We start from the raw sequence: 15,161 nt of genomic DNA, 5'->3' as shown, positions 1-15,161 counted from the left end.
AAGAGTGAGAAGGTCATAACAAGAGATGGCATAGAATCCCAAGACAGCTCCCATACTCAGATATGTGAAGACTACCACACTGGGGAAGAGAAAGATTCAATAATGCCTACATTATGCCCTTAGAACTTGAAGTCTCAGGATAAAGTGTCATGGTGCATATTCTGAACACCTTACAGTATGGCGAAACAGAGCCTCACTCTGATAATCTATATAAAGATGTAGTAGAAATTCTGCAATTGACAGGTATCCCAAAGGAGGGATACTCCCTGATATAGCTATAGAATTTTCTGTTAGTGCATACACTAAATCTTTATCCAGACCAGAACACCCATCTCTGTCATGACAGCTGAAACTTCATATTTGCCTCTTGCAGTAAGGCGGGTGGTATTCTCTTCAAAGTCTTGTTCTTTCTGGAAATTCAGATTGCTAATATATTTGAAAATAGATTGTTCTAAGTTATGATTTTTGTAAAAATGAGTTCATACTGAAGGAGAGAGTAGCCTATGCTGGTTGACTTTTGTCAACTTAACACAACATAGACATATCTGGAAGTGGAGAAAATGCCTCTGTAATATGTGTCTATAGTCAAGTCTGTAGGGCACTATTTTGACTGATGTTTTAGAGCCCATGCCAAACAAGCCAGTGCATAGCATTCCTGCATGGATTCCACACCAGTTCTTGCCTCTAGGTTCCTCCCTTGAGTTCCTTTCCTGACTTCCCTTTTCAGTGGACTATAAGCAAAATAAATTGTTTCTTCTTTAAGATGATTTTGGTCATGGTGTTTTATCACAGCAATAGAAACCCCTAACTACAACAGATATTGATCTAATATGAACTAAGTTTTCATACAAAGAGGGAAATTTGAGTAAAAATCCCAAACACATGTTAACATCATATAAAGACAGGGCAGAGGGAGGTAAGATGCATGCACAAAGCAGAGAAGCTTATACTGTTGACATGACATGAGAGACCTGGAGAGGTGAGCAAGGAGTCTTCCCTAGAACCTCTCAAGGGAAAATGGTCCCGTTGACAACTTGGTGACACATGTCTAGCTTTGGGAACTGCAGGCTGAGAAATGACAGTTATTTTCAGCTGCCTGCTTTGTGCCCTATTGTTTCAGAAGGTCCTAGCAAATTAATATTCCCTGTCTCAAAAGAAGTACATTTAGCTACATGGGAGCTGCACTGCTGGGAAATCAAGGAAGATAGTGATACCTATGCATCTAGGGAGATGGACTAATTAATACTACGTAGTTTTGGTGCCTTTGCCTAAAACTGGTATAGTTCATATTTAGAACTCCTATAAGATTAGGCTGAAGCTGGTCTGAAATCAAAATCACATTCTTATTTAGCACCACTGCTTCCTGTATCCTGCATCCCGAGAATTCATCTCTTTTGCTTCTTCAGAAACCTTGTCTTGGACTCTGCCTCTCACAACCTGGGCTAAGATAGCAGAAATCACAGAGAACGAAGTATAAAAGGATGAGAGCATCCAGGAGGGCACTCCACAGGAGAGCTAAAATTTCAAGGACAAGAAAAAGTGAGTTAGCTGGAAAAAGGGAAGAGGGATCTAGCAGAGGGAAGAGTACACACAAAAAGATGTCTCCTGCCGTTTCTGTATCAACAGTGTGTAAAGTTAAGAGGGCAAGGGTAACTTAATGAACCTGGAGATCTAGAGAGAATCATCCTCTTAGAGTCCAGGTGTGTGCCTTCTCAGTATAAAGACTATAGAGGCTGGAGAGATGGCTCAGAAGTTAAGAACATACAATGCTCTTGCAAAGAATCCAAATTAGGTTCCCAGCACCTGCATCAGGTAGTTTAGAACCACCTGCTCCAGGGAAATGAATGCTTCTGAACTCCATAGGCACTGACACTCACCTACACACAGACATACACATAAGCACATGTATGTGCATTCACTCACATAGTGGATGAAAATAAATCTTTTAAAAGCTTTACTGCTTGTATGGTCCCTAGAGTGTGTGCTTAATATATTCCTAGGCATCTTCAAGCTGAGTTATAGACACATACTGGGGTCCTCTGTTTCAGGCAGGTGAAACAATAAGTTCCTATGTACCTTCTGCATCCACAACTCCATAACTATTGACTCCTGTGAATCTGGTGTGGGGTAGTTCTGGATCTGACTTCTCTTCTTCATCATCTTCTGTACCCTAGGTAGGATCACTTGACCCTTCTCAACACTGACAATACTGATAGACTTGTCTGTAGTCTTCCTTGGATTGAATCCTGGTTCCTTCTTGTAATTGTGTTCAGCTGATCATCTTAAACCTTAGATTTGTTAGTGGAGTTATTTCACTTATAAAATGGGAATGACATCACCATCTAGATGAAAGATTTTAGTGCCCTGAGCCTAGTGCTAGATGCATAGAACATCATTCATGAATATATCCATCCTATATCCTTCATAACATATGGAGCTGAAACAGAAATATATTTATATAGTACACAGAAAGAGATGGTTCAGTACTGGGGAAAGAGAAGAAGCAGAACACCATTCTGGTTACTACTACCTGCGTGGTATGAAAATCAGAGCTTTGGTATCCATATAATGAGAGAATTCTTGTCTTATTGCATGGACCACTACAGGGAGAAAAATTACCTTTTAGGTTTTTTCGTTTTTTAATTATAAGGTTATTTGAAAGTCAAGTCTCAACTCAGTGGGAGCCTTTGGACAGGATCAGAAGTAGCCATATCTCTCACTGCTACTGAGATATTGACGGGAAACCTGCGAATGCTGCAGCCAAGCTTCTTGATTCCTGGTACCTAGATGTTTGGGCAGATGGGAGGAGATGAACCATGGCAAAAGGACACACTGTGTGTGAAAACATGAGATATAGAAAACCGTGCTTATTTAAACATGTATGTTTACAATAGCCAGCCAGTGCGGGTTTATTAGAAAACATCTGCCCAAGAGATGGGGTTGGGTGGGGGATAGGGAATGTACCTATGTCCTTATAGCTATAAAAAGAGAATATCAAGCACTGACAGTTTGGTGTTAGCAGTTTGGTTTGTTTTTGTCTTTTCTTGAGACTGTCTCACTTCTGCTGACAAGTATGGCTTAGAACTCACCATGTCTAGCCTCTACCTTGTAACAATTTTCCTGTCAATGCCTCCCCAGTACTGCACATGAAAGCATGTGCTTTCGTGTCCAGCTCTCTGGTGTTTTAGTAGGCTTAAGTAGTTAGGACTTGGTTTTCTTGTCTGAATTAGTTAAATATGTACCTACACATGTCTGTCTGAGGGAGACTTTTTCCCAAAGCATTTGTGGTATCTAATGAAAGGGCTAACATTTTATCACAGAATGGCTTATTAGAAGCACCAGATAAAACATGCCTGGAAGGAAGGTGTCTCCTGAAACTGTGGGCTCTGTTCAGTCTAGTCTGTCGTAGGGTAGTTTTCTTTCTTTTTAAAACTAAGCTTTTGAGAATTTCATACAGTGTATTTTGATTATATTCACCCCTAACTGCTCCTCCTAATATCTCCTATGCCCATCTCTGCCTCCTCACCCCACAATTTCATTTTTCTCTTCCCCTCTCTCTTTTAAAATATCCCATCAGTTCTAGTAGGTACTGCCTATACACTCATGAGTATGCCGCCATCCACTCAAGTGTGGGTGACCTACCGGGAACCACACCCATAAAAAAATACTGACTCGCTCCCAGACACTACCAGTTGTTCATAGGTCCTCAGTCAGGGTGGTGGATTGATGAACCCCTTCCTATTCTGTGGTAGGATGCTGACTAGCTTGATCTTGTACAGACAGCCATAGCTGCTGTGGGTTCATGAGTACTGAGGTCTTGTCTGGTCCAGAACACAGTTTGCGTCTGGTCCTTCCTCGGCCCTGCTTCTCTTCTGTGCTGATCCCTGAGCATTATAGAGGGAATGTGGGGTTTAGTATTCTATTCTAGGATCTTCTCTTAGAGAATAAGATCTTGTAGCAGCTAGTTCTCTCGTGAGGACTGGTTGTTGCATATTCAAACGTCACATCTTAGAAACTATGATACTGATCATCTGAAGGCATCTGAAGGCATTGGTCATCCCAAGATGCACTGGTGTAAACTGTCAAGTCGGTTTTCCTTAAGGAACACAGTGGGTGGTGCTTTTTCTATGTATGAGAGTTGGATGTGCACAAAGAACCTCTTTTCTGGCTGAAGTTCTGCGCACATTTCTAAGGAGTACTCTGCTCGGTGTTCCTAATGCTATCCTTATATTGATGCTTGGGTGTGAAGTCACTTAGGCAGGTGCCTCAGTCCCAATCTCAGTTCTTTGAATGACTAATTACTTGACATTCATCTTGATATCTCTTCTTCTTTTCAGAAAAAGAAAAAAAAGTGGATCTTCCCAGTTGTTACCCATAGAGTTGCTATGATAATAAAACCAAAAGGCATTTTAATGTCCTAGGTATAGACAGGTATCTATGACTGTCCAGTTTGTACACCTCTTACTGCTATCATGGGTTATTTTTTATTTGTATCATTTTCATTTTCCTCATATCCCTGGGTTTCAAATTGAATGGACACAGTGTGGTGATTGACATTTTTAAAAAGACTTTTCTGTTTTGTTTTTGGTGAATAACTGTATTTGTTTTCTTAGATACTTGGGATTTTTCTTTAGTCATATATTTCTAAGACATGCCTCTGTGAGCCTAAGCTCAAGCCTCATGGTTGGCTCTGTCTGGATCCTTCTGTGTTCCTCACAGTCTGAAAACTGGAGACTTTGTTTAAAGTTTTCTTCATCTGTGTTTACTTATACCGTTTTGTTCCAGTTTTCAATTTATTTTTCTTTCATATATTAAATTCACACCACACTTTCCCCTGCCTCGACTCTTCCCAGTACCCTTTGGCTTGACCTCCTCTTTTCCCCAGATCCACTTCTCCTCTGTTTCCCTTCAGAAAAGCAAGGCCTCCCAGGGATATCAATGGAACATGGCACAGAAAGCTACCAAAAGACTAGGCACAAACCATCATATCAAGCTTGTTTGTTTGCTCCTTTGTTCCTCTCCAAATTCTTCTATGCCTTTGACAGATCCTCACACATAGTTCTCTGCAATATTCCTCCTGATGTCTGTGTCTCCATGTCACTAGACTGACCTTTTCTTTAAAGAGAATCTATTAACTACTTTCTTACCCACTTAAATAAGATCTAAAATATTTAAGTCTTCACTTTTAAACTTGTAGACAGGTTTTCACTACGTAATTTATACCAGCCTGGAACTCACTATCCTCCGCTGTCAGCCTTCCAGGTACTGATATAAGTGTGTTTTACCACACCCAGTGAAGACATCAAGTACTTTTTCAACTGTGACCCTTTGCTGATTTGATTGGATTGAAAGATGCTCACAATATTAGTAAAGGACACCCCCGGATGCATTTGTGTGGGCGTTTCCATATTTCCAGGGAGGTTTAACTATAGAGGGGCCCTATACTGAAGGTGATTGACATCATCTGTATTGGGTAGTGATCCTTATAGGAAAACAACAACAACAAAACAACAAAAAGAAAGGCAGTAATATTCTCTCTGTCTCTGTCTGTCTGTCTCTGTGTGTCTCTCTCACACCTCTCTCTCTCTCTCTCTCTCTCTCTCTCTCTCTCTCTCTCTGTCCCTCTCCCCCCCCTTCCCTGCCTGCCTCAATGTCTTCTGGTTGTTAATATGATAAAAATACCCCCCCACACACACTTTGGCCTCCCTGCCATGATGGAACATCCAGAATCCTCATCTAAAATAAATCTCTCACCTTGAGTTCTTTTGCTCAGTGTTTTAACTTCTTGTCAAAAGTTCAAGATGAGGGAGAAAGAATATGTTCCAGTGTCACCTGTTGGTATGTTGTGAGTCATCTGACTGTCCTCAGAGACTGCGTGGACCCCAGCCAAGGTGAGCATGAGGAAGAAACCAGGGTCACTACTGGCTCTAAAAGGCAGAGAAGATCAGTGAATGCATGGGGAATCCCTGTAGTTTTAGCTGAAAAATGTAAATATTTCTGCAATTTATGTCAGGAAGCAGTTTTCCATTCTAGAGGTGAGAAAACCAACCCCACAATGATCAGGTGAACTGTTCAGAGTCTTGTGTTTGGCTAGTGAATGCAGGGCAAAAAAGACTTGAACTCTGACTGCAGGCTAGCTCCTCTTAAACTCTGGCCTCAGGCTAACTCCCCTTCATCTTTTGGTCCTTAATGCATTATTTTATACAGTAGTCTTGCCGAAGCATCAGTTCGATTACTACAGTGACTTTGAGCATCTTTGCAGATGGGCCAGTGGTCCATGTGACAAAAGTAGTTTTATTGCAGATGGGCCAGTGGTCCATGTGACAAAAGTAGTTTTATTGCAGATTTGAAAAACGGAGAGGGTACATGGCTCAGTTAAGGGTAAGAGGAAAAACACCTTACCTGAAGAGAATAGCCTATATAAAGTTATGAAAGGATGACAGTACAGCAACGTGTCTCCCTGGGTACATATGTGTATGTGCTGTTAGACCTATGAAGTGGTACCTCCAAGACCATATGACCAGTAAATTGAAGTTAAAATGAGAGCTCTGTTAGAATTAAGAAGGCAATGGCATGTGCCAGAGGCTGTGTTATCCTTACACGAACCATACCAAGGTTCCCTGCACTTCTTAGTGACATCCAGTTTTCTTCAGAACATTTGATTTTTGTCCGAAGCAGACAATGCATATACACACCGATCCATCTTCAGCGATTTGAAGCACTTTTGCTCTCTGTAGGAATTCCTGGGAGTCAAACTGTTACAAGTGCTCACAGCAGGGAAAAGAAAGACAGAATTGGTCTGAAGATTGCTTCCCTGAGGATGAAGCCGAATTACATTAAGGGGGTCACAACACCATCTACACACTGAAGGAGAGTTTGGCATCCCGAGGGCAGCTGTAGCCCAGGGTTTGAGGGTGGTTCACAACATCTTTTTCCTCAGTAGGCTTTGATGTCTAACCAGAGGGGACCAATGCCTTTTCCAAGTCAGGCTATAGCTCCCTAACAGCAGGCTTTTATCCCCCTTGATCTGATTTTCAACTTTGTGAGCAGAGATGCCATCATGTGTCAATCACTTGTCTTTGCATAGAGGATGCTGGGGATCAGAGAGGGGTTGATTGGGTTACATGCGCAGGGAAGCTCCTGGATGGAAGCTCGCTGGGTCTGAGCGGCTGAGCACTAGGGAATGCCTTAGGCAGTCAAGATCAGACAGTAAGAATAGAATTGCTTAGAGATAAATGACACAGGGTTGGAAACTCACCTCTTTTTAATAGCAACTTCTTATTTTTAATTATGTATATCTCTGTGTATATGTCTATGTGTGTTTATATGTGCGTGAGTTCCGATACCTTTAGAACCTAGAGTTGCCAGATTCCTGGAGCTGAAGTTACAAGTGATTGTAAGCTCCCCAACATGAGTGTTGGGCATTGGATTCAGGTTCTCTGAAAGAGCAGTATGTGTTCTTAAGTGTCGTGCCTTGTCTCTTATAAACCCTTTGGGATTCATTCCAAATAAATTTAGCAACATGTCTCCCTGTGAACATTCTTTCTCCTTTATTGACCAGGAATAATAATATTTTTATTTGTGTTTTGTGATTTATAAATATAGTCATCTCTCTGTGTGTTCATATATGTGGAATTCAGAAGACAACTTGAAGTATCTGTTTCTCCCTCTACCTTGTTGAGATAGTTCTTTTTTGCTGCTGCATTGCTGAGCTACACCCTCCATGGCGGCCCAAGAGCATCCAAGCAATTCTCCTGTGTCTGCCTCCCATCTCGCTACAGGAGTTCAGGGATTACAGAACTGAGATGTGGTGTTTGGCATTTTAACATGAATTCTGTAGATTGAACTCAAGTCTTGTGCTTCAAAAGCTTTGACTGGATGAGTCAGCTTGTCAGCCCAGGTTTTGTTTTGTTTTGTTTTTGTAATGCTTAAAGAGACCATTTCCATACACAACAATGGCTGTCTTTTAAAGTCCCTTTTCATGAGTGTCATTGTGCTGGTAAGCAGTTTGTCAACTTGACACAAGCTAGGAAGAGAACATCAACTGAGGACAGGCCTCCTTCCATCAGACTGATCTGTGGGCATGTCTCTGGGGCATGTTCTTGGCTAATGATTGGTGTGGGAGGCCCAGCCCACTGTGGGTGGTATTATTTCTGTGCAGGTGGTCCTGGGTTCTAGAAAAAGAATGGGCTGAGTGAGCCACTGGGAGCAAGCCAGGAAGCAACTTCGCTTCATGGTTCCTTCCTTGAGCTTTTGCTTTGGATGCCTCAGCGATGAACTGGAACTTTCAAGGTGAAATCATTTTTTTTTCCTCTCCATGTTTCTTTCAGTCATGGTCTTTATCACAGCAATAGAAAGCAAACTAGAACAGTTATGTAACTCTATTCAAGGCACAGAAAATTTCCAAACTCCAGAAGTTTTCCTTGTGACCCCTTCCACGCAGTCAGCCCACTAGAGGGAATAATATTCTCATTTCCATTATTTAATTGTCTGAATCAACCCACAGAACACTCCAGCATCTCAGGAACATTTGTAGAATGAGGGCTTGAAATACACAGCTTTAGTTGTTGACTGGGCTAGACTTGGGTGACTTGTGCCTAAGCAATACAGACTTAGGGGAACCCCCCCCCGCCCCCCCAGGAATGTCTGAACACAACAATCTTTTCCCTTAAACTTCCCCTGGAAGACCTTACCTGATCAATAGCCTGTACTTCACAGGCTGTCACCTGCAGTATGACTCGCACCACAGTTTGCCATTCTTGCTTTTCTCAGCTATGATACTCTCCAATTCCATGGCACAGTGTCTATGTTTATTGTCACCGCTTGATTCCATGTACAGGCTACTTTTGCTGGCAGTGAGATGCACACATAGGTCTACAGAAATTGGGATTTCTCTCACAGGGAACTTCTGCCTGCCAAGGTGTTCATCTCAAGACCTTAACGGAGTCCTTGGTGTGAAGAGAAGTGGATTTGAAAACATTTTATTCTTTTTTAGTGATGGGGTCTCATGTATCTCAAATTGGTCTTGAACTTATTATGTATCTAAAGATGACCTTAAACTTCTGGCCCTTCTGCCTCTACCTCTTGAGGATGTAGGTGTGGGCCATTACATTCAGTATATAAAGTGTTGGGACTTGAAGTCTGGGCTCTGTGTTAGATAAACATGTAACAACTGAGCTACATCTCTAGTCCTGGAAGCATGCATTTGTAGAAGACTACATGCTATGTCATGGATATACCCCAGAGTATGTTGGCTACATCGTTTTCATGGGACCTAGACATTTACACATCCTTGTTCTATGGAAACCTTTGCCACACATATTTTCACCCAAAGGTTGGGTGAAAGGTTGGGAACCTGGGAACCTGGAAATGTTAAATGTAATCTCACTTCTGTTTCTGTTCCCGTCCCCAGTCCCTGCGACATTGGGTAGTCTGGAGTGTCATCAAAATGTAAGATATGGGTATGTGGTTGGTCAGTAGATTCTCTCATATTTTCAATGCATAGACTCATACATGGGTGCAGAAGTTTATTTTTCATTTATTTTTGTTGCTGTGGCAAAATACTTGCCAAAACAACTGATGGGTGGGGAATTTTATTTTGCCTTTTTTTTTTAGGGGTGTGCTGTCAATCAGAACAGGAAAGACATGGTGGTGGACCTTGAGACAGCTGGTCACATTGCGTCTGTCCTCAGGGAGTAGAGGCATATGAATTCTGCTGCTCCCTAACCACTTTCCTTCCCCTACCCTTCTTAATAAGCTCCAGGAGCCCAGTCCACGGCACAGTGTTACTCACATTCAGGGTAGGTCTTTCCTCAGCCAAACCTCTCTGGAAACCACCAGATGGATATGCCCAGAAGTATGTCTCATCTCCTGTCTGACTCTAAATCCAGTTAAGTTGCTGAGGAATATTAACTATAACAAAAGGACTCACAAATTTCTGAAATAATGCAAAGAACTCTGGGCAGTGAACTTTTTCATATTTCTCTAAAGAACACCTAATTTCTTATTGGAGTTTTAGGGTCTCTGTATTACTCAAAATTAAACACTCCTGGTATACACATTTTTAATGACACTTCTGCTTAGTTCCATAAATGTATAAATGTAAAATGAGAAAGGGGGGGGAAGAATCTGGACCTGAGTTCTAATGCTCTACCTGCCCCATTTCCTTTAAATATATCTTGTACTGCCGTCTGAGACTCTGGATATCTTTGAGATCTTAGGATGGCTACATCTAAGCTGGACTGAATGTCCATGTGCATCTCTTGCACGTTCTAACTGGAGTGTTCATCTTAGATGTAGAAGAGAATTATGATAAGAAGCAATGTATGACTTTTTATTCATTTAAAATGACATATTGTTTGTTAACAAGAAAGTTCCGTCCCTCACTCCTGCCTCTTTCTCCCTTTAACACTTGTATACATGCCTTCTAAATAATACCAGTTTTAAACCAGCATATCACAAAAAAAGAGGAAAATAAAAATATAAAAGCCAAAAGCAATTATCTAATGCTTTAAGATACTGAAATACCAGGAAACACTATGCTGAATTTACCTGGTCTACTTTTGAGGAGAAAGAGAGACATGGGTATGCCACAATGTCTAGACTGCACATGAAACTTGTGAACCTGCCATTTGAGACGGGGACATTTATACACTCAAGAAGATGTTTGTTATTGTATTTCCACCTCCCATTAGAAATACATGAAAAGAGAGTAAATGTTTGGAAAGATTAATACTATATTTTCTTTCTGGTGGTCAGAAATTGAAAACTGCTAATGCCTGAAATAGGAGAGCAGTAAACCGTGGGAGAAAGTCGATGGAAGAGCTTAATGCAGCCACTGCTCAGCCCCACAGCATCGGAGTGGGTTGCTCTTCATCCTGTCCAGAGCCGGTCTGTGAATAATTATATTAAGGAATTAGGCAGAGTCATCACGGAGCTACAGAATATCACCCGTGAGGCCTCACTGGAGACTGATGGGAGCTCCTGGGGGTTGATAATGGCAGTCAGAGGCTCTATATATTTAAAATGCACAAAGGACGAGCCCAGAAATTATCTGCCTGCCAACTTAACTTCTCTACCTGGAACAAATTATCCCCAAATCAATTTGCAAACACCTTTGAGATAACAAGGTCTTGAGTAATAACCTCCATGGCTTTGTAAAGAAAAGCACCTAGCTTGACTAATCTGCTTAATTCCTTTCTCTGACCAAATGGCGAGCAATAATAGAGACAATCTGAAGTTGTCCCTCAAGATGAGCTTCGAGTCACATTGAGACTGTATTGTCCACCCCTGTTTCATAGTAGATTATTCTGCTTCTGGAGAACCTTTTAATGCTAGGTAATTAATTAAAGGCAAAACCACAGAATGAGCTCTCTATCCTAAAGTCCCACCTGAGTTCCCAAACTAAACTCAGGCCTTCATTTGTACATCTAAGGACCCAGAGACTCTCCATGGTAAAGAGTGTTTAAATAAATCTGCATCTGACTGTTTACCCTATCACCTCAACATTTTGCTGTAGGATTCAAGAATTTGTTCATTCCCTTTGGCAGACAATCCCATTCCTGGCCTTTGGTTATGAAACACTACCAGATTCAGCCAGGAAGGCCTGAAATAATTTGCATAGAGATGTCTGTGGCAAAATTATTTACCATAGAAGAACTTAGAACAGCCCATGTGTCCAACAACAGGAGAATAACTAGAATGATAACTTGGTAATTATTCAGTACCTAGAAAAGACACTAAACCCCCTGTATCCCATAACCAAAACTATGAGGGTGCTTAATGTGAGGTACGCAGAATACATCTACATCTGGCTTGTGTGTCACTGAAACAAGGGGAAACAACGTAAGTACATGAGTAAGAACTGGATTGAAATCTGCAGAAATGTGTTTGTCTGTGTTTGTCACAAATAAAAATGATGAACAGACCAAGGTTGTTTTAAAAAACAAAAATGAACAAGCAAAATGGGAGTGGAGGTGCTGAAGAGATTTCAGTGGCTATGAGTACTTCCTGTTCTTGTGGAAAGCTAGTGTGTGGTTCTCAGTGCCACATCAGATAGCTCACTGCTACCTGTAGCTCCAAGCCTAGGAGATCTGATATTCTCTTCCAGACTTTGCAGGCATCTGCACACACATGTAAATACTTACACACTTATGCACAATCAGAAATAAAATAAATTCTTTGGATCATGGGTTGTATCTCAGAGTCCACATCCCTGAAAAACAGTGACTCTCACTCTCCCTGTGGGTATCATATTCCTCAAATAGGGGTGGTATGTTAGGAGTTCCTTTCCTATCTATGATTGGGTTCTGGTTGATCTTGTGGAAGTCCTGTACAAATACTATGCACGTGTGAATACTAAATAAAATATTTAAGTTTTAAACGATTTGTTCATTTTATTTTATGTGTATGAATGCTTAACTTGAGTGTGTGTTTGTGTACCACTTGTGTGCCTGGTGTCCATGAATGTTGGAAAAAGGTGTCAGAGCCATGGAACTGGAGTTACGAATGGTTATGAACTACCATGTGGGTGCTGGGACTGGATCTCAGGTTCTTTTCAAGACCAAGCAAATGGTGCTATCCACTGAGCTATCTCTCCAGCTCCAAATAAAATAATTTTTCAGAAAATAAAATATTTTGAGAAACAAATTGCCACTTGGTAAAGTATGGTGATGCATACTGGTAATCTCTAAATTTGGACAGATGAGGCAAGAGAATCTGGCATTTGAGGCCAGCTTGGGATAGTGAGCCTGAGGCCAGCCTGGTCTACATAATGGAGGCCCAGTATGATGTTTATGCGTTTCATTCCACTTCACTGCTCTGTGAGTTTGACTAGGTCTGTTTGGTTAAGTATATACTGCCTAAGTAAGGTGCCATGTACATCAGTTAGTAGGTAACTTGGTATGACCTTTCCTTTGGCTCTTGATTCTTGCTGGGCTCCTACTGGCCAAGGATGCTCTCTGCTGGCAGGAACCTGTCAGGATGAGGGAGAAGCTGAATTTTTGTTGCACCGTCCTTTTTCTATCTGTGTTTATATCATCATCCGCAGAGATTTCTGCTAATAGTCTATGGGATCTGCAGGGGAACCAACCAGAAGCCTCCTCCCTGAGAATGAGTTCTCAGAGCTTCCAGAGGTTTCATGCAAGATGCACCACTATAAAAGCAATCTGTTGTTTCACCCAGCTACCTACCATGACAATTACTAGGATGGCAAGACGTTGTGCAATAGTGTCAATGAAGTCTTGGGATTAACTATCAGCTGTCTGATTGAAGTTAAGGCTCTTTAATGGGAGGGGATTTATGACTGGTATTAGAAACCTATCTAGTTACCCATGGCTGATGAGATTCTGGAGTCCAGTTGCATTTCTAGACCAGTGTAGTATTTAACTGTATTCTACCTACTTAGCTTTATGCCCACAGATACATGTTACATGTTGCTCTCACACCCTATCAAAGAGAATTCTTTTTGCAGTAGATGGAGCTGATTGGTTACTATTGCTACGATGAAACACCATGACAGAAGCAACCTGTGGAGAAAGAGGCTTATTTCTCTTACACTTCTACGTTGTAGTTCATCAGTGAAGAAAGTCAGGACAGGAACTCAAACAAGGCAGGAACCTGGAGGCAGGAGCTGATGCAGACACCACAGAAGGGTGCTGCTTAGTGGCTTGCTCTCACGGCTTGCTCAGTCTGCTTTCTTATAGAACCCAGGACGACCATCCCAGGACTGGCCCTGCCCACAATGGACTGAGCCTTCCCACAGCAAACACTAATTAAGAAAATGCCTTACAGGTTTACCTGCAGCCCGATTTTTATGGAGGCATTTTCTTAATTGAGGATTCCTCCTCTCCAATGACTCTAGCTTGTGTCAAGTTGACATAAAGAGACCTAGCATACCCACAATTGGCAAAATTGAGAAAGCAATGCAACCCTATTGGTGCATCTATCTATAACACAGCCCCTACAACTAAGGTTCAGAACAGAACTTGGAAGAGGAGGTTAAAGACTGGAAGAGCCACAGGTTGAAGGCATGTGATGTGAGATGATGGCTTTTGTATATGAGACAGCTGCATCCATGGAATTTCAATAGCATTGTCCCTAAACAAGACCCTCATAATGACAACACCAGAGTATATGGGAAAAATCTTACAAGGCTCTACACCTAAATGAAGAGCTTCAAGCAAGTACTTAGTAGTTGCTGAGGAAGGGAGAATCATCCCCTGACAGGTAATGAAGGCTCAACCAGTCATCCTTAAACACATATTCGCCCAAGTAACAGTAAGTGGGAACACACACACACACACACACACACACACACACACACACTCATATGAATGTCACATACTTCACATAGAGGTCAGGAACAACTTTCAGTAATCGGTTCTTTCCTTTCATTGTGTGGGTCCTGCTGATCCACCTCAAGGTGCCACTTAGGACTGAAATTCCTTTGTTGCCTGCTTTCTTTCAGAGCCTCCCACGCCCATTGCTCCCCCAGAACTACTGGCCGTGGGGGCCACCTACCTGTGGATTAAACCAAACGCCAACTCCATTATTGGGGATGGCCCCATCATTCTGAAGGAGGTAGAATACCGCACGACCACAGGCACCTGGGCCGAGACCCACATCGTGGACTCTCCCAACTACAAGCTCTGGCATCTGGACCCTGATGTGGAGTACGAGATCCGGGTGCTGCTCACACGACCAGGCGAGGGGGGGACAGGACCACCAGGACCTCCCCTCACTACCAGGACCAAGTGTGCCGGTAAGGATACCTCCAGATGCTGAGCTGTTCTTCTGAATGGTCCTCCTCTTGCCTTTTGGGCACAGGTCATTCCTAGTCCCTTTGGTGTAAATCTGTGTCCTTTTATTGAAAGACAATTAAGGGTTTTCTCATACTTGAGAGATGCTCCCAGCTCTGGCTGTGATTCTAAGGACCCTCTGCCTTTGGTTGATTCATGGAAATGCTCATCATGTTGACAGTATTTCTGATGGGACATTGGCTCCATCATGATGAGAAATCCCGGTGCCATTTGCATGTCTCTGAGGGGGTCTTAGTTCTGTGTCACTGAGGGATTTTGCCTCTGACTGTCCCCCTCAAATCCCCATGTAGACTACATCCCTGCACGCTTCTGGTTCCATTTGTATATCTAATATGTATAGTT

The 15,161-nt window shown here is 42.1% G+C and overlaps 1 protein-coding gene across 12 annotated transcripts in view; it reads left to right on the top strand.

The window, feature by feature from the left end:
- Ptprt (protein tyrosine phosphatase receptor type T) overlaps positions 1-15,161 on the top strand; it is a 1,076,931-nt gene that overhangs the window by 485,058 nt on the left and 576,712 nt on the right. For all 12 annotated transcript variants that reach the window (XM_076930177.1, XM_076930174.1, XM_034495571.2 and 9 more), the window contains exon 7: positions 14,468-14,761. In XM_076930177.1, coding sequence (XP_076786292.1) covers positions 14,468-14,761 — 294 coding nt within the window. The remainder of the gene's footprint in view (positions 1-14,467; positions 14,762-15,161) is intronic.

The sequence above is a fragment of the Arvicanthis niloticus genome, chromosome 2 (genome assembly GCF_011762505.2).
Source record: "Arvicanthis niloticus isolate mArvNil1 chromosome 2, mArvNil1.pat.X, whole genome shotgun sequence".
In the NCBI taxonomy this organism is placed as follows: Eukaryota; Metazoa; Chordata; class Mammalia; order Rodentia; family Muridae; genus Arvicanthis; species Arvicanthis niloticus.
Note: the sequence above shows the minus strand (reverse complement) of the source record. Positions and strands in the feature narration are given on the sequence as shown.